Below are 24,655 nucleotides of genomic sequence, written 5' to 3'. Positions count from 1 at the left end.
TTAATTTCAACAGTGGTAAAAATTGGACTTTGATTTTTAAATTCGAAAGTAGATGAATTCATGAAAATAAAAGTCGAGACTAAATTTTAAATTTACGAAGTGTATAAAAGCTTAGAGAATGTTTTAACCTTCAAATTCTTGGCCTATCCAATCTGATTTTGATCATATTGGTTTTGATCAATGAAAGAAAATTTTCAGTTTCATTAGGTTGAGCAATCACGTGATGAAATTTGAAAATAAAATTAATCACCAATATCTTGACCTTGGAAGGATAAATTTCGAGCATCGTTAGATATTATAATAGAAAAAAATAGAAAAAAAAGTAAAGAGAGAGAACCAAAATAAAATAAGAAAAGTAGTATCCATTTAAGAAATTTGCATCCCATTTTATATTTATTGATTAGGTAGAGAGATGAAAAGAAAAATTAGGCAACTGTGAAGTGTAGAAGCAGGTATTTGCTCTTAGGTTTATAAAGTTCGAAGGAAAATGGGGATTTTATTGGGTCTGATCTCAATTGGACTGTTTCCTTAGCGGATTTCAATTTCCAAATTCACCAAAATTAGACCCATAAGTCCCAACCCGAAACCCGTTCATTCATTTGTATGTTTTTATATCACCAGGAGGCCAATGGCGACTGCTTCGAAAGGTTCTTATATAAAACGAGACGCCTAGTCTTCCTTGGATGAAGTTTCTACTGCACAGTTAATCCGAAAAAAAAAAGGAGGAAAAAAGCAAGGGTTTGAGAAACGCACAAATTGTTGCTGCTGTGATCGTGGAAAAGAGGAATAATAAAATGTTGGTTCAGCTTCCTCGGTTGACAAATTCTTTAAGGGAACCGTTCGATATCGACCAAGCTTATCTCCAGCGCAAGATCATCCTTGAAACCCAGAAAAAAGCTATCAAGTAATACAGATGAAGTTCTTTTTGAATGCTTTCTTTATTTGCTCAGAAGTGAAATATGGAATGTTTAGGATTTGTTGTTTGTTAAAGTGAATTGGATTGAAAAATGCTATCGAATTGGGAAGTGCTGTTGGATTGAAATTATCCTGAATAACTAAAAGTAACATTTGGTTGTTGCTCTTCTTACCTTTTTTTTTTACATCCAAAGCTATTATATGTACGGAGAGAGACTTGCTTACACTCTTTCCTAAACTTTCATGCTGTATATTTCTTCAATCCGGCGGATGTATTTCATGCTTTATTCATGAACATCATAAAAAATGTTTAATTATTTGTTTAATATAAAAAATTCAATCTCTTAACTACACTACATTTTTTTTTTGGATATGATAGAAATATCATATTGATTTGAATCTTTGCGTGCACAACATGTATGATTACGCCGTTAAATCTTACCCTGGTTTGTTAAAAAATTAAAAGGTGTTAAGCTAATTAATCTTACATTTGTGTAACTTGATCCCTCATCTCTCATCTCTTTAGATATAATTGTTTATGATTGCAAAAGTAAATAATATTTTTTCGAATAATTAGAACAAGGGGCATAGATTACTTTTATACAGTACAATCGTGTTAGGGTTTGTTTTATTTTTTTATTTTAATGAATTCCTCTGCTTCTACTTTTTGCTCTAACTAAGATACAAATAGCAAAAGCAACATTTAGAGGAAGCGGAAGAGTTTTTTCTTGTCTATTTGAAAATTTCATTAAATTTGCCTATCAACTTTTCTTGCAGATGTTTTCATGGGCTCTCTATGGAACTTTAGTTTTTAGCTTCAGAAAACTCATTTTATGTTCTAACATAAGTTAAAAGCTACCTAATATTTCAGTCTAAAATTTTATGAATTTTTTCTTTTAATTGTGTAATTTAGCTCGGGAAACCCACTTGATGAGTCAGAGCTTGCAAGGAAGATAGTTCATCGATGGGAAGAAGGTAGATACCTATTTTTTTGTTTGATCGCAGTATCCTAACTACACATTTAGTGTTTTCTACATTATGTAGGGTTTAACATTATGCTCATTTTGTTGATGGGACTTATAAAAGCAGCTTCTGTAGAAGTGAGACAAGTATACAAACAGTTCATTGGGGCAGTGGTGGAGCTGATTGATGGAGATGTACCTTCTGAAGAGTTCCGTGAGGTTGTGTTGACTGCTTATCGTCTTTTTGGTGGGTCAGTGGAAGAGGGTGAAGTTGATAAAAACATAAACGAGAAGACGTAAGACTTTAATTTCTCATTGCCTTTTCCTGGTTTTTATTTATGGGAGTCAAATTAGCATGAGTAGGGGTCTCTACCAGCATTCTAATTTTGTATGCTTCATTTGCTCGGAAAAGGATCCTGTTGTCCATTATCTAATTTGTAAGTATGTGATGATAGAAGAACTGGTGGTTAAATCCTGACCAAAACCATGAAGTAGTAAAGACCTAAGTTTTGAGATAGATTTCACTTAGTTCGCTTCAAAGGTTATAATTGCAATGGTTTTTGTGGCCCCTTGCTTTGGCTTAAGTTTCTTAAGCATCAGGGGTCATTGTGGTTGAATTGGTTCTTGCAAGAAGATGAGTGAACATTGTGTTTGAACATGCCCAAAGACTGACAAATTCATAAGATATTTGGTAGGATTCTAATGTAAATTCAGACTTTCTGATTTCAGTAAATTTCATTTATTTGCAGGGTAGAATTGCAGAAAGTTATTGGTCATGGAGTTTCACATGCTAATGTGCGGAAGGTGTCCTCTTTGGCACAGAAGCTATCTCAGTCTCAACCAAGAGACAGTGGGGCCATACTTGGTTCTGAAAAGCATGTAGATGGAAGTGGAGATGATTCAGAATTTGGTGCTGACCTTGCCTTTAAAGCACCAGCCCGGTTTTTGGTGGATGTTTCTTTGGAGGATGTGGAATTACTGGGTGAGGAAAGTATTGCACCTTCTTCTTCATTTATTGAAGGATGGCATGATAAAAATGGCCCTAGAAATTATCATGGCAATACTGATAGTAGAAACTTCAATTTAAGTTGGTTAAGAGATTCATGTGAACTAATTGTTAGAGGGAGTACTTCACAGCTTTCACGAGATGACCTGGCTATGGCAATCTGTCGGGTACTTGATTCAGACAAACCTGGTGAAGAGGTATGGATTGATAATCATTCTGATCTATGCCTATCCATGTTTTTTTTGTATCTCTTGCATAACATTTATAGTATTCTGTAGATAGCTGGCGATTTATTGGACCTTGTCGGGGATAGCGCATTTGAAACTGTTCAAGACCTTTTATCGGTAAGAGGATTAATTTTTTATTTTCTGTGTTATATGTTTAATGTTCTCGTGGAGTATACTTTCTCTCTTATCTCTCTCACAAGCCCGAAAAAAGGATGCTGCTTTGGCGGAAGTCCAATATTTTTATGCTTTGATATTTGATTAACAAATTGGCAGTTTTAAGTTTCACTGAGATTTTTAAGGTTAATACATAATTTTGATTCTCAAATTAGTGGAAGCTGACCTTGAAGGATAAGATTTGTGCTTGACTACATTGATATTAACTTGTCAATTTAAAAACTTCTCTTTATTTGTTGAATGCCATTTTTGTAATTTTATTTCTTTCAGAAGTTTCCTATCTTTTTCTTAGTATGAAGCCATTACTTTCATTTATTTATTTCCCCCCTAAGCTTAACTATTTGGATAATTCTGATTCAGTCCTTTGGAGAAGTCACTTGCTGATTTTTTCCCCTTTTCCAGCATCGAAAGGAGCTTGTTGAAGCTATTCATCATGGATTATCTGTATTGAAATCTGAAAAAATGACTTCAAGTTCTCAGTCACGCATGCCCAGCTACGGGACCCAGGTATTGCTGGATTTCTGTTAGAAGAAAGTTGTTCATAAAAACACTGAATTACTGTTAGAAGTCCGTTTTTTTTTCTTTCTATTGTAGGTTACTGTCCAAACAGAGTCTGAGAAGCAGATTGATAAACTGCGGCGCAAGGAGGAAAAGCGTAACAGACGTGCAACTGAATATGGGGCTGAGAGTGACATGTCAGCTGCAAGCTTTTCTTCGTTACTTCAAGCGAGTGAGAAGAGAAGTCCGTTTGAAGATTTGATTGGATCTGGTCAAGGGTCTAATTCTGTGGCAGTAACTGCCCTTCCACAAGGGACTGTAAGGAAGCATTTTAAGGGGTATGAGGAGGTGATTATACCCCCAACACCAACTGCTCAAATGAAACCCGGGGAAAAGCTGGTACTTCTTCTATGTCAATATTTATTCTTCACCATCATGTTATATTCACAATACTTTTTGTTGGTTGGTTCAGTATTTTTCTTACAATTGCTAAAGTGGTAGAGATTTTGGTCAGTGAAGTTTATGTAAGAAGTACAAGGAATGGGCTGACAAGCATTATGGGAAAATGTTGTTATCTAGGATTAATGTTTGTTCATATTTGTTTTTATGACTGTTAAAAATAAGTAGGTACTTTCAAATATAAAATTTGACTCTAATTCTTTACTATGTTCAAGAATGGTCTCTTAAAAAATGACTTGTACATGGTTGAGTAAGTTAAGTCACCTGTGTCCTGTTTTACTCTTTGTATATTTAACACCTTGGTTGTGATGTTTCCATGTGTTTCATCTCCTCACTCCCCTTTGTTTGTGTGCATCTATTTGTGGGCTTTCATCTACTTTGATTGCATCTTTGAGCTTACTCTTTCTACGACATTCGACATCCTAGCCCTTATCCTAATTTTTATCCATTAAACATGATTTATCATGCTGGAAAAGTTATCTCAATCTGTGACCTTGATTAGAAGAACTGATAAAGAAATAAAAGAAGAGGAAAAGGATTGTGAAGCATCCAACCTAAAACCAATTGGTACTAGGTGGAGGGGCCCAAATTTACTATTAGACTACAAGAAACCTAATACTTGAAGATGGGCTAATACCTATTGACACTCCCCTTAGATGTAACTTATAGGGCCTACAAGTGGACAACCTCACTTATAGGGCCCACTTGTACGTTTGATAGTGGCTTAATGTACTTTCTTTTCTTGGTTGTGGTCAGATTGAGATAAAGGAGTTGGATGACTTTGCTCAAGCTGCTTTTCGGGGTTACAAATCTCTGAATCGTATTCAGAGTCGGATATTCCAAACCGTATATCACACTAATGAGAATATATTAGTGAGTCTTTCATTCTACAAGTAGAATTTAATATTAATTTTTTGTGTTTCTCTTTCTTTTCTTTTTCTTTTTTGTAAAAGTTGAATTCAAGTAATTTTGATGTCTGTCAAGGTTTGTGCACCAACTGGAGCAGGCAAGACAAACATAGCCATGATATCTATCCTACATGAGGTATACTCTTTAGCCAGGTCCCTATGATCTTCACTTTTGAGTTTTCTATTTCACAATTTGGCAGGGAATACAAATTAATCATTGTTTTTGTATGGTTCTTGATACACTGGATGCTGCCCATTGGTAGATGGATAGATAATATGATGTGTCTGAACTGTAACAATTACATTTTGTTTTCTTCATACACTGTGTTAGCAGTGCACAGATATATCCTGTGGGACATAACTTTAGAACTAGACTGAAAGGAAGATAAATTGTAATCAGTGGGTTTTCTTTTGCAGATTGGGCAGCATTTCAAGGATGGCTACTTGCATAAAGATGAATTTAAGATTGTTTATGTTGCTCCTATGAAGGTTGAACCCTCCATATATTTTGTCTTTTGTTGGGAGTATTTGCGACTGACTACTTGTTTCTGGTTATATTTTTAGGCATTAGCTGCTGAGGTCACATCAACATTTAGTCAACGCTTATCTCCATTGAATATGTGTGTGAGAGAACTTACTGGAGACATGCAACTTTCTAAGAATGAACTTGAAGAAACTCAGGTTGGTTGTTGATAAATTTGATGACCTTAACTTTTTTATTGTGACAACAAACATATTGAACCTAAAGGCTTTGCTTTTCCTTTTCACCAATCAGATGATAGTTACAACACCTGAGAAATGGGATGTTATTACTCGCAAAAGTAGTGATATGTCACTCTCAATGCTGGTGAAGCTCTTGATTATTGATGAAGTGCATCTTCTAAATGATGATAGAGGTCCAGTAATAGAAGCTCTAGTGGCTAGAACTCTTCGTCAGGTAATAAAGTTTTCATTGTCTCTGCTGTTGAATTGGTAACATTATGATTAACGTAGTCTGAGAGCATGTGTATGATTGCAAACTTCATCCATAAAGTAATAGTGCTTTGCCTGTCTTCTCACCTAATAGATAATGGGCTTACTGGACTAGGTCACGGGTGCACAATACTGCTGCAAGGAGGAACATTCTTTAGTGAGTTTATAAGCGAAAAAGAATAAATGCTTGTATGGAATTAATACATTGGAATCTCAGTTAAAGACTTGTGCTGGCTCAAGGAAAGTTAACCAAGTCCATGTTAGTAGTTCAAATGTTTAAATGACAACCAGAATTATCACTAGCTTTAGTTGGAGAATAAGACTGTCTGTTCTCCTTTTTTGAATTTGATGTGTGTGTGTTTATTGAACACTAATTTTATTCATCTTCCTCTGGGGGTACTTTAAATAAATTTATATGTTGGTTTTAACTTGTGGATTCTTGGTTTTTAGTAGTGTCATCATCACTTTCAGTTAATATTGCTTTTAAATCTAAATGTTTCAATTATCCTTATTTCTTTTTCTCTTTCTGTGGCAGGTGGAGTCGACACAGTCAATGATACGAATTGTTGGCCTTTCAGCTACTCTACCTAATTACTTAGAGGTTCTTTGACCATATGTTGATAGTTGGAACATAATATTCACTCTAAAATGCCCAAATTCTGATCCTTCTTTTACTTTTGAATGCTTAGCATGCCTAATGTCTTTAATATTAATGTCCAGGTTGCACAGTTCCTTAGAGTGAATGCAGAGACTGGCCTTTTTTTCTTTGATTCTAGTTATCGTCCAGTTCCGCTTGCTCAACAATATATTGGAATTAGTGAGCAGAACTTTGTTGCCCGTAATGAATTGTTGAATGAGAAATGCTATAAGAAGGTCTCTTTAATTTCTAGTAGGCTCTTTTTATAATTTATATGACTCAAGTTTAGAGTGATAATTTATTAAGTTGGCCATACCTTTTTGCCAGGTGGTTGATTCCTTAAGGCAAGGTCACCAGGCGATGGTGTTTGTTCATTCAAGGAAGGATACTGTCAAAACAGCTGAGAAGCTGGTATACCCTTTTTATTCTGTGTTTATTGTGGTTGAGTTGTTTGGCATTTGTAGTCGTCCCCTCTTTTTGTTTGTCTATTCTCTGCATACATGTGCATTCATGTTTTTGTGTTGTAGAATGACTTTCAAAGTTGTTAAAAGTAAAGGATATTTATGTTAAGGAAAAGGTATAGTCCTTGGAATCAGAAATAATTGGTTTTGAACCAGGAACTTCTAGAAACACTTTTATTAGGATATGATGACTAGCTGTGAGAAAAATTGAGGCTGCACCTAAATATTTTTCCAACCAAAACATGGTTTTCCTTTTTTTTCCAAGACTATTTATCTAAAGACATGTTCTTTTTTAAAACTTGAAGTTTAGACGAAGCCTGGTCTTCTTGTATAAATTGATACTTTTAAGAAATGCTCTAATCTGTGACAGATATTTGACACTGCAACATAAAGATATGCTATTAATAGGCACAATCATATCTCACAAATTTTTGAACTATGCAAATATCTGATAGCATATACGTCTTATAAACACATGAAATACTGCATTGGTTGGGAGATGCGTGCAAAATATATGATATGAACCTTTTACTCATATTTTTCCTTTTTCATGATTTATCCATGCTTTTTTGCGTTAACTTTGAGAACACCTCATGAGCAGGTTGAGCTTGCTCGAAAGTATGAGGGTCTTGAGCTTTTCAAGAATGATGCCCATCCCCAGTTCTCCTTAATCAAGGTGAGGAATGGAAAGGTACCTTTGTTTTCTTCACCATGTCACTCTGTTGCTTATTAAATGCACTTCTATTTCATGCATTTCAGAAGGAGGTTGTTAAGTCAAGAAACAAAGATCTAGTTCAGCTTTTTGATTTCGGAGTTGGTGTGCATCATGCTGGTATGTTACGTTCTGATAGGGGGCTTACTGAGAGGCTTTTCTCTGATGGAATCTTGAGGGTAAAGCTGGTTCAACTTTCGCTTCAAGGTTAGTCCTGTTGAATTTTATATCACCCAGTTCTCATTGAATTTTTTCATTTTCCATTTTAGGTACTTGTTTGCACAGCTACCTTGGCCTGGGGTGTTAATTTGCCTGCTCACACGGTTGTCATCAAGGTCTGTGAATAGCTGCATTAACACATCATTCATTTTACTCTACATGGCAGAACTTTAGTTGTTGCTTCATTTGCTGAAAATTGAAAGCTAGCCTGATTATCCTATGAGTCAGCTCACTGGATTAACTTGACCTTGACAATCGGTCATCTAGAACCTGAGGATAAGTGCCTTCCATTCCAGGATGTCAAAGATTGTTCTCTGCTAAGCAGATGCGGATAATAAATCATGTTAATGGCAATGGACTTCAGTGGTATTGATTTAAGAGTGACTTATGTATGCTTACCTTTTTGCCCCTTGGTTCAAAGATGAGGAGACCTCATTCTTCCAAAACTGCACTCGTTCTTTACTAGAGGACAGGTGGATATGTTTGATGCAACGTACCACCAAAAATATATTGAAAATTTGATCTCGACTTTTGATAAAGAAATTCATTTAAGAACATTAAAAAAAGGAGTATAGACACTTAATTTGGATGGCTAGATAGATACAATATAATGAGTTTTATCGCAAGATACATTTCTTCTGCTCTATTTTCTTCATTTTCTAATTTTATCCGTCTGTTATCACCCAGGGGACTCAATTATATGATCCAAAGGCTGGTGGGTGGCGAGACCTGGGCATGCTAGATGTTATGCAGGCAAATCTCGTTTCCTCTTAAGACATGATTTTACAACAGGTTAATTGTATTTTTTGACTTCTGATAGTCTGTTGAAGTTTCTTTTTAGATATTTGGAAGGGCAGGTCGACCTCAGTTTGACAAAAGTGGTGAGGGCATCATAATTACATCTCATGACAAACTAGCCTACTATCTGCGATTGTTGACAAGCCAACTTCCTATAGAAAGTCAGGTACTACATGTACTATGACGAGCTTGTGGATTTTAAAACATTATATTTGATGCATATGTACTCCTTCCCTTCTTACTGTCAAAAGATCATCTATGCATCTGAATTTCCTTCAAAGAATATCATAGAATTCGTCTGAGGTCATTGATAAGCATGTTTAGTGACTATAACATTTTATAGTGTGTAAGTTGATCTACAAGATTTGAGGTTGAGGATTTATGTCTAACACTCAGTCTTTTGTTTGTTTTTAAAATTTTCTTTTGATTGCAGTTTATCAGCTCGTTGAAAGATAATTTAAATGCAGAGGTAGCATTGGGTACTGTAACTAATGTCAAGGAGGCTTGCGCATGGCTTGGGTACACCTATCTATTTATCAGGATGAGGTTGAACCCACTGGCATATGGCATTGGATGGGATGAGGTACCTAATATTGTTGCTAACTGTATTTTGTTATTGAAATATAGCATCAGCTCTGGATACCTCCTTACAAATTTAGATCTTTATATGTTGTTGCTCTGCCACCTCAATTTCATTGGATCTCTGGTTCTTAATTAGTTGATGATAACTTGATGAATTTGTCTTTCTTTGGGTTCTGGGAATTTAAGGTTTGTGAGGAGGTGACTAGATACTTTCTTGGGATTTTAGATTGTGAGGCTGGAGATGAATGCCTTTCTTTTCAGGGGGAAGAAGGTTTTGGGGGGGGGGGGGTGTGAAGGAGAAGGGGTTTTTGTGTGATCAGGAGGAGGATGCCTTTTTGCTTGACAGTATACCTTAATTCCTTCAACTGATCTGAACATGTTTTAGATTTTTGCATGGCCTGATTCTAAAACTGCATTTTCAAGAGGGTTTCTACATAAAATTTGTTATGCTTTTATGTTTGGCAGGTTGTGGCAGATCCTTCTTTGAGTTTAAAGCAAAGAGCTCTAGTAACAGATGCTGCACGTGCACTAGACAAAGCTAAAATGATGCGTTTTGATGAGAAAAGTGGGAATTTCTATTGTACAGAGCTTGGTCGTATTGCAAGTCACTTCTATATCCAATATTCTAGTGTTGAAACTTACAATGAAATGCTGAGGCGCCATATGAGTGACAGTGAGGTAATTTTTTAGACGACTAAGATTTTACATGTTTCCTTTAGTTGATGCAATTTTCATCTCTTTTGTCTTTTGTTTCATTTTCTCTACATTGTAACTCTTGGAATTCTTATAACTATAGATGCTAATACAAGTACTGTAGATTATGGATTCTTTAGTTTCCTGCAATAGTCCATGGGGTATTGATCTTTTAATTAGGCTTATTGTCCTGTGATGTGGTTTCAACAGTTTCTTAAGACTAAGAGGCTCAATACATGACTTATTCTTTTCATATTCCTGTCATTCTGCTATTGCTATAGGTAATTGAAATGGTTGCCCATTCTTCTGAATTTGAAAACATTGTTGTTCGAGAAGAGGAGCAGAATGAGCTAGAGATGCTGGCGCGCACATCATGCCCATTAGAAGTTAGGGGGGGGCCTTCAAACAAGCATGGGAAAATTTCAATTCTCATTCAGGTATTTGCTTCTTGTTCTGCAATAATGCTGTTTATTAGTTGCTAAATGAAACAAATTATCATGACTAATGTGGTGGTTATATAATTTGCAGCTGTACATATCACGTGGCTCCATTGATTCCTTTTCATTGGTATCTGATGCTGCATATATAAGTGCTAGTTTGGCTCGCATCATGCGTGCTTTGTTTGAAATATGCTTGCGCAGAGGCTGGTGTGAGATGACATTATTCATGTTGGACTACTGCAAGGCTGTGGATCGCCAAATTTGGCCTCATCAACATCCACTCAGACAATTTGATAAAGATCTTTCACTAGAAGTATGCCCTACATGCTATTGTGAATTGATTGTTTAAAGGATTCATTCTATACCTTTTCAGTTTTTCTGATAATGCTATCTTTACTGGTTCAGATATTAAGGAAGCTTGAAGAACGAGGGGCTGACTTAGATCGTCTTCAGGAGATGGAAGAAAAAGACATTGGTGCACTGATTCGTTATGCACCTGGAGGAAGGGTATATCTTTCAACTGCATTGATTGTCTAATTCTTTTGATTGGAAAGATATCATGACTTTTCCTGATCTTTTTCTTTCTCGTGATAATGGAAGTTGGTTAAGCAATATTTAGGATATTTCCCTTGGGTCCAGTTATCAGCGACTGTGAGTCCAATAACTAGGACTGTTTTAAAGGTAATTATCCTTTGAACTATTCTTTTTCTTTTGCATAAATTTTGAAAAGAAAAGCTTTTGGATTGTAGTTTTGGGTTTGAAATTAGGGTTAATGAAAACAATTTCAATTTTCAGGTGGATTTGCTTATATCTTCTGATTTTATTTGGAAAGACCGATTTCACGGTGCTGCACAACGTTGGTGGATACTTGTTGAGGTGCTAACTTGATAGCCCTTTACTAGGTTGTTTAAGTTCTAGAGAAAGCAGGCATATTTGTTTGATTTGATTTCTCTAAGCTAGTGACTGTTTATTATCTATTTTAATACTTATGTAGTTTTTATTTGACATGGGTCAATGACCTTGCTTTATAACATCTGAGTACATCTGTTTGGAATTACAAACTAGGTTCTGTCATGCCATATTCTGGTGTTTTAGACTTTGATATCTGTCATAACTTCATTTTCACTGAATTGATCTTAGCTAACTGTTCTGAACAATGTGTAGAGTTTTGTTGCTTGTTTACATGTGTTTATGGGCACTAAAGTTTTAGAATATCTGATTTGATGGAATACTTTGGATAGGACACTGAGAATGATCACATCTACCACTCGGAGCTTTTTACACTGACAAAGAAGATGGCTAGAACAGAATCTCAGAAGCTTTCCTTTACTGTACCAATATTTGAACCACATCCTCCTCAGTACTACATTCGTGCTGTTTCTGATTCTTGGTTGTATGCTGAGGCTTTCTACACCATATCATTCCAAAATCTAAGACTGCCAGAGGTTTTTATTCACTCCTGTTAATCATAACTAAATCATTTGATCGAGCTGTGTTTGTCTTGTTTATTTCTTGACAAAAGCCTGTCTAATATAAAGTTTATGCTTCATACAGGCTCGTACCACTCATACAGAGCTTCTTGATTTGAAGCCTCTGCCTGTAACTTCACTCGGCAACAGCACTTATGAATCATTGTATAGCTTTTCACATTTTAATCCGATACAGACGCAGGTTTGCTTTAATAAATTTACTTTATGTTTTTGTTTAGCGATGCCTTCTTGTTCTAGATTTTAATTATTTTAATCTTACTTTGTTTCTCCTATTGTGTCAGATCTTTCATGTCCTGTATCACACAGATAACAATGTTCTATTAGGAGCTCCTACGGGTAGCGGGAAAACTATATCGGCTGAACTTGCTATGCTGCACCTCTTCAATACCCAACCTGATATGAAGGTATGAGCGTTGATGTTTTTATTGCCATCCCAAAGAGATTGGTATAAACAGTGATAGGAAGGAAAGATATAGGTTAAAACTAAATGATAGAATCAAAATGAGGGTTTCTTGCTAATATACCTGTTGCCGGCCAGCAGGGTCGACCAACTAAAATAAAAGGTATCTTTACAGCAAACTGCTTATGTTCTCTCTACTATGCTCATATAGTAGTTGGCATAGCCCTTCTAATTTTATAAAAGAAAGTTTTCTGCATTCAGTCTCTGGTTGAACTTTTGGTGTCGACTTGTATTCAGCTTCTGTGACATTTTTTAGTGCTCCATATCCTGAAAACTCGATGTCTGACTGCAGGTTATCTACATAGCACCTTTGAAGGCCATTGTACGGGAAAGGATGCATGATTGGAGGAAGCGTCTTGTCTCTCAGCTTGGGAAAGAAATGGTGATGATATTATTTTGAGTTTAGATGCATACATGCTGCCTAGTTGTACATATTTTTTAATTTTCACTTGCACTGATGAAACTATGTATACACTTCTTAATCCATTGGTAATGGTTTTTCTTTTGAAAGTTACTGATGTTATCTTCATGTTTTTATAAGGTTGAAATGACTGGAGATTATACTCCAGATTTAATGGCCCTTTTGTCTGCTGATATTATCATATCTACTCCTGAAAAGTGGGATGGTATTAGTCGGAATTGGCATAGTCGAAGCTATGTCACAAAGGTTACTAATAATATTTTATTCTTGTTATTTGCCCTTCTAAAGATAATGCAAATCACAGCTGTATACTATATGATAAGTTCTGGTGCCTGAGGAATAATGTGTTAAAATGATCAACAGGTTGGACTTATGATATTGGATGAGATTCACTTACTGGGAGCTGATCGTGGACCCATCCTTGAGGTACTTGTAACTGTATCCTACTTGATTGTTCTTCTTAGTGGATGTCTGGCCAACTTATGGAAGAATTTTTTTGCATCAAAAGCATAAATAAGATGTTTGACTCAAATTTTAATGACATGGGAAACCCATAGGCTTTTAGACAAATCTATTTAAAGCTTCTTCAAAAAGTGCTAATTTGTAGTAACAACTAACAAGTACTAAGTGAAATTATTCTACATTCTCATTGTATCCTTCAATAATTTACAAAATATTGGGAGAGCCATATTATTTCTTATTCATTTTTGCATTTGATCCAATTCTTTGTTACTTCTTTTATTTTAGTTAACAAAATTATATATTGTTTTATTATTTTCTCAGCTATACCTTTATTATGATTTAGCTTAATAAAATTGAGTCTTTTGTTATTAAAATAAACAAAATATTATCAAATAGTTATCTTTATTCTAAAACACTATCTGCAATAAGTTTGTCAAACATTGTTGTAGCTTCTCTTTACAACACTATTAGAACAGCACTTCTTACTAAAGCTCCAATCAAGCCTAACGGGCCTTTATTGTAGTTCAGAATGTAACTAAATCAATATTCTCAAAAAACACAGAGGGAGTACTGATATAATAGAAAACAGAAAACAAGACAAAAGTAGCTAGGAAAACAAAATGTTCTGTTTGGGCATTTGACCTATGTGCTTGGGAGGGATCATATAGGTATAGACTGTAAAAAGACTAGGAGAATACTGTTGAGAAAGATAAATTTTGGGAGAAAAGGATTTTGTTGAGAAAGAGGATGAAAGAGAATTTTTGGGAGAAAAAAGAACTTTATTCTTTTCCATGCTTTTGGCTAGTTACAGTAGCCTCTATTTATAGTTACTAAAATCCTAAAAATAGGAGACTATCACAAAGCATGATATTAGGCCCTAACAATAGCATTAGTACAAAAGGCAATAAGTACTCATAAATTATCTCTACCAACCACGACAAAAAACTATTACTAAAATATCTCTACAAAACCTCAATCGACATAATTACTCCTAAAATGTTTTCACCAAATACGAAACATCCCTTGATTTCCACGCTCCCCCTCAAGTTGGACTATGAATATCTGTCATGTCCAGCTTGGACTCGAAAAATTTTTGAGGTAATGCCTTTGTAAGAATGTCCGCTGTCTTCTAACGTGTAGGTGCGTTGACTCGTCTAAGAACTCCTTCCTCTATCTTCTCCTTGATGTGGTGGCGGTCAATCTCCATGTGTTTAGTTTGATCACAGTGAATGGGATTTCTCACAATGCTTATAGCCTGCATATCACAATAAAATTTCATTGAATTTCTAGTATATATCTGTAATTCTTTCAACATCCTTTCTAACCAGTTTCTCTCACAAATTCCATATGACATTGCTCTAAATCCAGCTTCTGTGCTGCTTCTGGCTACAACTGATTGCTACTTCGCCATGTAGTCAGATTCTCCCATGAGAAAGTGCAATAACCCATAGTTGATCTTCTTCGGTCTGTCGTGGAACTAGCCCAATCAGCTTCTTGTATACCTTTGTTTGATGTTTTCTTGAATTATAGTCCTTCACCAGGACTTCCTTTTAGATATTGAAGGATACAATACACAGTTTTGTAAATGGTTCTCCGTTGGATTGTTCATGAAGCAACTTACCATACCTACAATAAATCCAATATCTAGTCTAGTATGAGCTGAGTAAATTAGCTTCCTTGCAAGTCTTTGATACCTCTTAGTCTACTAAAAGTACTTCCATCCTCCTTTTCCATCTTGTTAGTAGGATCCATTGAGGTGTTTGCTGGTTTGCACCAAAGGCTCCCTGTTTCTTTCAATAGATCAAGAACATTCGTTGAGTGGCTGAGATACCATTGATTGTGCTACTTCCATACCAAGGAAGTGTTTGAGTTTTCTCGAGTCTTTGATCTCTGATTGTGTTGCTAGGAGTTCCTTTAGATTCTCTTTTTTTTTGGCGTGGTCTCTTGACAGTATGATATCATCTACATAGACGACAAGTACTTCCTTTTTTGCTCATGAGAATAGTTGATGAACATAAAATGGTCTTATTGGCATTGTAAGAAACCATGGTACTTTACTACCTTTGTTAATCTCTCAAGCCACGCTCACGGAGACCGCTTAAGACCATTCAGTTGCTTTCGGAGCTTGCACACCTTGCCAATGTTCCCTTGGGTTTCAAATTTTTTTTTTTGGGGGGGGGGGGGTGGATTTCCATGTAGACTTCCTCCTATTAGTCTCCATTTAGGAAGGCATTTTTAACATCTGGTTGGTGAAGAGGCCAGTCTAAATTTGTCGTCAGCGATAACAGTACTTCGACAAAATTTAGCTTGGCTAGTGCGCAAAGGTCTCATCATAGTCACTTCCATAGGATTGAATAAGCCCCTTTTCAACGAGACGAGCTTCGAGCCTATTAATGCTACCATCTGCATTGTGTTTGATTGAGAATATCCATTCTCAACCAACCGGAATTTCTCCTTCGGGCAGGTCAATAATCTCCCCTGTGCAAGTATCTAGATTCTCTGGACTTGGTTCAGATCCTTGGACCTACTGTGATGTTATATGTCTCTCTAAGTTCTCCTGGGTTTTCTGCTTTCGAGAATAGACCATCAGTTCTTTTTCCTTCACTTGTGTGGACTTCAGGCTCGAGGGGTTAGGCTTTCACTCTAATTTCACCAAGGCATATTGGATAAGCAAAAGCAGGTTAGTTCTTTTGTGTGTCCTGGAGAGTGCCTGCTAAACTTTTCCTTGCTTATCACTAGGATTCAGAGAATAATTTAATTATATACTGATGGAGTATGGAGATATCCTAGCTAGGAGATTAAGTTATCTAGGACCCTATTTAATAGTTTATGTTTGATTGTGATCTTTATGGTTGTCTAGGCCATTTTAGGTTATTTGGTTATTTATTTGTATTTTACTTCATCAAGTTAAGCTTAGGTTATAATTGGTATTTTACATTGTATTAGGGTTTTGGGTTTAATTATAAACACCTATGTTATGCTACTTTCAATTAGCGTTCGATAATTGAATTATTGACATTTTCTGGCATTTGAGTTGTGGGTTACTTCGTTCTACATTCTGTATTCTTGAAGGTTACTCCTTACAAGTGATCAAGCATAACCATTATTGGTATTTTTAATGAAGTTTATGAATTTTATGTGCTAGATTTCAGAATGGCCTATGGAAATAAGCAGATCATAATCAATGTAGGAAATCCTTGTATTCTTTATGCAGTGGTCAAAAGGAAGAATTTATGAAGAAAACATCATAAATTTTATTGGTTTATCAGAATTGACCACTTTTGTTTATTGTAAATAGAGGAAGAGGCCCAAGGATTGTAGGTTGTCATTACTTGATGGCTGTAGTAAGTCATGACAAATTAATATTGCTCCAAACCTTTTATTCTGTCCATAATTTGCATAAATGGCTTTATATGTGGGTTTCTAAACTACTGGCTACTTTGATTCTGAAATTATCTGAGCTGGGCCTGATTATGGATATGAATCATACTGAAAACGTGCTAATGTCATAATAGGGCACAGTAGAACAATATTCATTTAGTTGATTACACATGATAGGGAAGACTAGGCATCAGGCTCTTTAATCTGCCGCTATCAATTTGAGATGTCTTTGTTAATTGCAAATATTTCCTTTTCTAATTGATTGTGTCGAGTTCTGCTTTGAACTTCATGTGAACTTGTAGAGCATTATGTCAGTAGGAAATTATGTTTCCAGGTTATTGTTTCAAGGATGAGATACATATCATCACAAACAGAGCGTGCAGTGCGGTTTGTTGGGCTCTCCACGGCTTTGGCAAATGCAGGGTATGCACATTTTATGCTTCCCTCAACTTTTATCATCCCTTGCTGCATGTATTGCACCTCATGTTCTTATTATCCTTTTAAACTTAGAATATTAGGATTGTTTAAAGCTTAGCTACTTAAACTACGATGCCAATTTTAGCTACACTTTATCTTCAAAGGTTCCATTTCAGGGCTGTTGTTGCATTATTTTTCATCTAGAAGTCTGTTCTGTGAAATTATTAGTTTCTTATTGTCAACTATCATTTAAACATATCTGTCAAAGCTTTCAAATTGTTTATGTTGCTTTGCCCTCCTTTCAATGCATTTAGACCTTTACATGGAAGTATTGTTTTCTTGAAACAACGTAAATGGTGCGTACTTATCAATAGCTGTATAAGAATTTTTTTTGTTGTCTGATTCCGAAGATTTGCAACTTCCTGAATCAATTTTGACTTAGTTATCATGTACGTCTATTTTTTGCACAGTAATTCATTGGTATATCATGTGAACCTAAAGCTATTTTAGTTTATCTGGAAACCTAGGGGTAATCAATTTGTGTCATGGAAAATTCGATTTGGCTTGAATATTGACTGCCTGATTATCTCCCTTACAGTAATAGGCCATAGAGCTCTAATTTTTCAATTAGAGCACCTATACCAGTGACATATGGAGAATATTTGTATAACTTGTTACATGATAGATCCTTAATGATTCAATGAAATTCAGGGAGAATATTTGTTTCATCCACAAAGATCTCTAGATTGAGGTGGTATAATGTGATAGTTTTGAGATAAGTCTTCCCAGCCAGGTTTATTGCAGCCTATGACTTTGATAAGGGTTAGGACTGAGGTTTACAGTTCAACTAGTTCGGTTCAATTATTACTTGATCACATAAATCCTAAAATTGAAGGATAAATTTTGGAGTTCTAGGCTGCCATAAAACCCGAATAATGCAGGGGTTTGACTCATTCAAACACTTATAGCACAGAACTTAGGTGTGTTCACACTTTTACATTTATGATACCCAGGCATTTGCCCCATGTTTTTAACTACAGGTCGAACCTAAAAGTTTTAAGTTTTGGTGTTCCTTTTTCTTTTCTTTTGGCACATTTGAGATGCATCATATTTTTTTAACCTATATATTCTTTTCTTTTCTTTCAGTGATTTGGCTGATTGGTTGGGTGTTGGTGAAATTGGGCTCTTCAACTTTAAACCAAGTGTGAGACCTGTACCTCTTGAAGTTCATATCCAGGCAAGTTTCATGCATTCTTTCTTAAAGTTTAAGTTTTTGCAAAATCTGCTTGCATGCCTTGAAGTGCCATGCATGAATGATTTTTTATGAATTAGAATTGGAAAGGAAGTTTCCTATAAATTTCTTGCCAAAAAGAAACAGAAATGCAAATTTTGATTGTATTTTTTCCCAATGTCCCAGATCATCTGTGTAAAAACACTCAGAGGAAAAATTCTGTTATATTGCTACTGCTTTAGTTTACAGCTTTATAAAGAGAAAAATAATCATTTTAAAGGAAATAAATCCTAATCCCTAAGAATCAGAATTGATATCGTAATTTCCTAAGAATCGATTCTTGAGATTAGTTTCTATTTACAAGAGATCACAACAGATTTCTATCCTTAATTATAGGGATTCCAATACCATCAGATTTCTATCCTTAATTATAGGGATTCCAACACTCCCCCTCAAGTTGGAGTGTAGATGTTAATCAAACCCGACTTGCCACTAAGTTCTTCAAACATGTTTCGCTCAAACTTTTGGTTAACATGTGCGCAACTTGTTGTCTAGTAGGTAGGTAGATGATGCATACTTCTCCGAGTGTACTTTTTCTTTTATAAAGTGACGATCTATTTCCACATGTTTGGTCCGATCATGATGCAGGATTATGTGCTATCTTGACAATGACTTTGGTTGTCACAAGACATCTTCATAGGTGCGGTAAAAGGCACTTTTAGTTCTCCCATAAGTCTTTGTATCCAAACTCCTTCGCATATACCATGAGATAGTGCTCGATACTCGCCTCTGCCTTTGCGTGCTACCACAGATTGTTTTTGCTCCTCCACGTCACGAGATTACCCCAAACATAACTACAATAGCCGCTTGTAGGCGTCTATCATTAATGAAACCCGCCTCTGCATCGATGTAGACTTCACGCTTCGGTTGATAGTCTTCTTGAAGTCTGTGCCTTTACCAGGAGTTCCTTTTAGGTATCTTAGTATTCTATATGCGACTTCGGTGCTTCTCCTCGGGGCATGCATATCTTGGCTAATAACACTCACATCAAGGCTATGTGCGGGCGGGTGTGAGATAGGTAGATGAGCCTTCCTACTAGACGTTGATATCTCCCCACCGATTTCTTCTCCATCCTCATTAGTTCCCAATTTGAGGTTAAACTCCATAGGAGTTTTACCGGTTTGTTGCCCATGAAACCAACTTCCGACAAGAGATCAAGAACATATTTCCTTTGGGAAATGAAGATACCTTTTTCGACCTTGCTACCTCCATACCAAGAAAATATTTAAGACTCCCCAAGTCTTTAAGTTCAAACTCTGTACCAAGAAATTTTTCAATCTCAAAATTTCGCCGAGTCATTTCTGTTATTATTATATCGTCAACATAAACGATAAGGATGCGATTTACCCTCTTCCGAGTGCTTGTAGAACATGGTGTGGTCTCGCACTGTCCTTGAATGTAATTTACGCTAGTCATAGCTTTTGCAAATCGGTGAACCACGCTCGTGGAGATTGTTTCACCCATACAAGGACTTCTTCAACTTACACACTTGGTCCTTGTTTTCTTCAAACCACGTGGGAAATCCATATACACCTCCTCATTTAATTCCCGTTGAGAAAAGCATTTTTACATCCAATTGAGTCAAGTGCCAATCAAGGTTGGCGAAAGAGATAGCAGGACCGAATGGTGTTTAGCTTGGCAACCGGTGCAAACGTCTCGTTGTAGTCGAGACCATAAGTTTGGGTGAATCCCTTAGCCACAAGTCGAGCTTTGTATCGGTCAATACTGACCATCGGGTTTAAATTTCGTAGTGAAAATCCATTTGCACCCTACGGTTTTTTCCCTTTAGGCGCATCCGAGACTTCCCATGTTTCATTGTTTTGAGGGCCTTCATTTCTTCCATCACGGCTTGTCTCCACTCGGTGATTCAAGAGCCTCTTCTATATTTTTGGAATTTTTACAGAATCAACATTAGTCACAAAAGCTTTGTAAGACTTAGATAAATTTCCATAGGATACAAACCGAGAAATTGGATGTTGAGTGCGACTCCTTGTACCCTTCGAACTGCAATTGGAAGATAGATGGATGGTGACGGAGGTGGGACTTCGCTTGAGCAGTCCTCGGTTGGAGATGTAATTGGCACTTCTTGTATGTCGGTTTGGGAGAACGATTCCGTCGGAGTAAACTCAGTATTCTTGTTTTCCTTGATCAAGTGGTCATTGTACTTGGTGGAGGTATTGTCATTGGGAAGGACGGTGTTAAATTCTTCTTTGTATAGGGAAACAACTAAATCTGGGATAGTAGTAGTAGGATCAAAGCGGTATAATGAGGAGAGTATTAAGGGTCTCATCTTCATTAAAATCTCCCCGAAGATGAGATCTTTGCAAAGTATGGTTCATTTTCAAAGAAGGTAACATCTCGAGAGACAAACATTCGGCGCAATGTTGGTGAGTAACACTTATAGCCTTTTTGTGTAGGGGAATATCCAATGAAGATACAGGTGTGGGCTCGAGGATCAAGTTTGGATTGATTTGGTTGATGGTTATGGACAAAAGCTTTACAAATTAATATTTTGGTGGAAGATTAGGGACATGAAATAGAGGAAGGCCTTTAAAAGAGTATTTAGAGGTGTTTGGAAATTGAGGATCTTTGATGGCATTCGGTTTATGAGATAGCGGCGATGGGGACGACTTCTCCCCACAAGTATTTTGGAACATTCATAGTGAACATTATGGCTCGAGCCACATCAAGAAGATGACGATTTTTCCTCTCAGAGATCCCGTTTTGTTGAGGAGTGTCAGGACAAGAGCTTTGGTGTATAATGCCTTGGTCAGAAAGGTATGGACTTAAGACAGAGTTGAAGTATTCTCTCCCATTGTCAGTACGGAGGGTATGTATGGTAGAGTTGAATTGGGTTCGAACCATTGAGTGAAAATTTTGGAATACTTTGGGTGTTTCAGATTTTTCTTTGAGTAGATAGACCCAACAGACTCTAGTATGATCATCAATGAATGTTATAAACCATCTAGCCCCTGTAATATTTTTCACTCGGCTGGCTCCCCATAGGTCACTATGGATTAACGAAAAAGGTTGGGACTGAATATGTGGTTTTAATGGGTATGGCACACGGGTATGTTTAGATAATTGGCAAATTTCACACTTCAAGGAATTAATACTTTTATTTCGAAATAACAGCGGAAGATGTTTTTTCAAATACACAAAGTTTGGATGTCCTAACCTACGGTGCCATAACATAATAGTGTCCTCTTTTGCAGTGGATAGAGCCAATCCCCCTTGTGTACTGTTTTTATTCCAAATATATAGTCCATCATCAACTTTAGCAGTGCCAATCATCCTCCCCGATTTCTGTTCCTGTATCACACAACCAATTGCAGAAAATTCAACAAGAACATTTTCATCCTTAGTAAGTTTACTAATTGAAAGTAAATTACAGGACAAGTTTGGGACATGTAGGACTTTATCGAGAAAAACTCTCATCATTTGTACTTCTCCTATTCCAATACGGTGAGTAAGAACCGCCGACTATGCGGATTCGGATTTGTTATGACAAGGAGTGTAGGTTTGAAACAACGTGGAGTTACTCGTCATGTGATCGGGCGCTTGAATCGAGTATCCAAGGAGATTGATTATTAGATTCAAAAGCAATGTTGAGGGCAGTACCTTGAATGGCTAGAGATCCATGAGTGGTGGGAGTACCAAGTATCTTATGGAGAGTCTCAAGCTGTGTTTTGGTTAAACGAACATCAAAAACATCATCAGCAGTAGTGGAGGAATTAATTTCACCTTGAGTGATTCCCTGATTGATATTCGAGTTATCGTGATGTCTCGCCAGAGAAAATTTCATTGATATCACCCATTGGAGGACTAAACCGAAGGAATTTTTAAGAAGGGAAATTAGAGAAAAAAAATTAGGATCGAATGAATCCTAAAGCCCTGATGCCATGTAAATACACTCAGAGGAAAAATTCTGTTATATTGCTACTGCTTTAGTTTACAGCTTTATAAAGAGAAAAATAATCATTTTAAAGGAAATAAATCCTAATCCCTAAGAATCAGTAATTGATATCGTAATTTCCTAAGAATCAAGAATCGAGATTAGTTTCTATTTACAAGAGATCACAACAGATTTCTATCCTTAATTATAGGGATTCCAATACCATCAGATTTCTATCCTTAATTATAGGGATTCCAACAATCTGGTTATGATTTTAGGTCCTATAAGTACCAAAATGAGATGATTTCCTGTTATAAGTACTTGTGATAGGCATTAATTTGCTGGTGGCAGCATAAAGATGTTGTTCCATTGATGTTTGTATCTTTGATACTATAGGTGTTAAGGTTTATAGCAAATTTGAAGCTCCAATTCAATTAGAAAACTGGTCCTGCCATCTTACTCAAATTTTAGCCTGTTAGAAGGGTGTAGATACAATACAGGACTAGAATGGGCTTCAGTCACGGCTGAAAATTGAGTACAACTTTCTTCTAGCAGTTCGTGTTGGGCTCCTCAAAAAGTTTGCCTGTGCAACTTTTCGTTACATTGGAGCTTCTTAAGCTAAACTTCCTGACTTTATCTAATAATACTTGATTTAAATGCCTGGTGTTAATGATTCGTTTGCAGGTTATATATGGACACACACAAACATAGTTTTCTGTCTTTATGATTGTTACTTGATTATTAATCTAAGTTTGACTATTGGCTTACACTTAAATCAGCACCTATTGGATAAGAAATTGATCTTGAGCCAATCTCAAGCTTTTATGAATATTTTTCAATGGATCATGGACATACATGAAATACGAGCTTTAGCATGAGTTTCAATTTTTTTTATATTGATTTAATTCTACATTGCTTAGGTAGACATATATTTCTGAGAATGTGTATAGCTTGATGCAGGTGTATTAGGTAGACATTATTTTGACTGCTGAAAATGTGTATCACCTAAAATGGACACTTTCTACTTTGACCCTTTCAGAATGTGTTTGACCTGAATTTTGTGCAAATATTGGATAGGGCAGTTCTTTCATTACCTTTTCTGGTTGATATGAAAGTGAACCGGAGCTTGCATATAATTATTTTTCTATTCTGAGATATTCCTTATGGAACAGGGATATCCTGGAAAGTACTACTGTCCAAGAATGAATAGTATGAATAAACCAGCATATGCTGCAATATGCACCCATTCACCGACGAAACCAGTTCTTATTTTTGTTTCGTCTCGGCGTCAGACAAGGCTGACTGCTTTGGACCTTATTCAGGTGAGATCTGTATTTCATGTGTAATTTCTATAGCATTATAGCTTATGGCTGTCATGGTGTTAAATTTCTATGTTTGGTTGAACTGAAGTATGCAGCATCAGACGAAAATCCAAGGCAATTTTTGAGTATGCCAGAAGAAGCTTTGCAGATGGTACTTTCCCAGGTTACTGATCAGAACCTGAGGCATACCTTACAGTTTGGCATTGGATTGCATCATGCTGGACTAAATGACAAAGATAGATCTCTTGTTGAGGAGCTTTTTGCCAACAACATGATCCAGGCACTTCTTCATCACAAAGTGGTTTCTTTTTACTTAGAAAAGATAATACTTCGAATACGAATGAGTCGTCCTTTACCAAATGCAGGTTTTGGTTTGTACAAGCACATTAGCTTGGGGTGTAAATCTTCCAGCCCATTTGGTTATTATCAAGGTGAAGGAAACATAAACCATGCCATTTTCATATGCATGCTCTCTTTTTCTTTCATTATGGTTTTACTTGTATAGGAAGTCATGGAACTGTTGTCTGGTTTTTCAGATTAAAAATTTCAAGAACATAAAAGATAATTGTCTTTTGATTTTGCCATATGCCTGAGTTGAGTTCTGTCTTGAGTTTCCTATTATATTTCTAAAACTTTTCTTCATGAAAACAATTATTTGAAAATTGAGTTAGGAATGCTCTTGGACTGAGTTGAGAATGCATGTGTGACCAACTATTACTCAGATTGTAGATCTCATATCAGCTGGAAAGAAATTATTCTTTCATTTTTAGTTCATTGAACTAGGTACAATATCCCCTAATAGTCTAGTTTCTTGGGTTGAGATCAAGGGACAATTGTCATATAGGGGCTCCAC

General features: G+C 36.2%; 1 protein-coding gene across 2 annotated transcripts in view; it reads left to right on the top strand.

Annotated features, from left to right (window-relative positions):
- Positions 1-439: 439 nt before the first annotated feature.
- LOC105764706 (DExH-box ATP-dependent RNA helicase DExH14) overlaps positions 440-24,655 on the top strand; it is a 28,952-nt gene continuing 4,736 nt past the window's right edge. Inside the window, exons 1-38 of one of the 2 annotated variants that reach the window (XM_012583406.2) lie at positions 440-904; positions 1,829-1,890; positions 2,005-2,173; positions 2,627-3,080; positions 3,162-3,227; positions 3,687-3,791; positions 3,879-4,181; positions 4,998-5,114; positions 5,226-5,285; positions 5,567-5,638; positions 5,714-5,830; positions 5,925-6,086; positions 6,657-6,722; positions 6,842-6,994; positions 7,086-7,169; positions 7,821-7,895; positions 7,979-8,110; positions 8,201-8,266; positions 8,838-8,903; positions 8,992-9,114; positions 9,382-9,531; positions 9,996-10,208; positions 10,505-10,660; positions 10,752-10,976; positions 11,069-11,170; positions 11,264-11,344; positions 11,459-11,539; positions 11,905-12,108; positions 12,218-12,334; positions 12,435-12,557; positions 12,906-12,995; positions 13,155-13,280; positions 13,398-13,460; positions 17,212-17,300; positions 18,441-18,531; positions 23,653-23,802; positions 23,891-24,082; positions 24,168-24,233. In XM_012583406.2, coding sequence (XP_012438860.1) covers positions 795-904; positions 1,829-1,890; positions 2,005-2,173; positions 2,627-3,080; positions 3,162-3,227; positions 3,687-3,791; positions 3,879-4,181; positions 4,998-5,114; positions 5,226-5,285; positions 5,567-5,638; positions 5,714-5,830; positions 5,925-6,086; positions 6,657-6,722; positions 6,842-6,994; positions 7,086-7,169; positions 7,821-7,895; positions 7,979-8,110; positions 8,201-8,266; positions 8,838-8,903; positions 8,992-9,114; positions 9,382-9,531; positions 9,996-10,208; positions 10,505-10,660; positions 10,752-10,976; positions 11,069-11,170; positions 11,264-11,344; positions 11,459-11,539; positions 11,905-12,108; positions 12,218-12,334; positions 12,435-12,557; positions 12,906-12,995; positions 13,155-13,280; positions 13,398-13,460; positions 17,212-17,300; positions 18,441-18,531; positions 23,653-23,802; positions 23,891-24,082; positions 24,168-24,233 — 4,881 coding nt within the window. In that variant the 5' untranslated portion in view covers positions 440-794. Of the gene's footprint in view, positions 905-1,828; positions 1,891-2,001; positions 2,174-2,626; positions 3,081-3,161; positions 3,228-3,686; positions 3,792-3,878; positions 4,182-4,997; positions 5,115-5,225; positions 5,286-5,566; positions 5,639-5,713; positions 5,831-5,924; positions 6,087-6,656; positions 6,723-6,841; positions 6,995-7,085; positions 7,170-7,820; positions 7,896-7,978; positions 8,111-8,200; positions 8,267-8,837; positions 8,904-8,991; positions 9,115-9,381; positions 9,532-9,995; positions 10,209-10,504; positions 10,661-10,751; positions 10,977-11,068; positions 11,171-11,263; positions 11,345-11,458; positions 11,540-11,904; positions 12,109-12,217; positions 12,335-12,434; positions 12,558-12,905; positions 12,996-13,154; positions 13,281-13,397; positions 13,461-17,211; positions 17,301-18,440; positions 18,532-23,652; positions 23,803-23,890; positions 24,083-24,167; positions 24,234-24,655 lie in introns of both variants that reach the window. The other variant, XM_012583404.2, reaches the window with a different exon arrangement.

The sequence above is a fragment of the Gossypium raimondii genome, chromosome 12, assembly GCF_025698545.1.
Source record: "Gossypium raimondii isolate GPD5lz chromosome 12, ASM2569854v1, whole genome shotgun sequence".
NCBI classification, from domain to species: domain Eukaryota; kingdom Viridiplantae; phylum Streptophyta; class Magnoliopsida; order Malvales; family Malvaceae; genus Gossypium; species Gossypium raimondii.
Note: the sequence above shows the minus strand (reverse complement) of the source record. Positions and strands in the feature narration are given on the sequence as shown.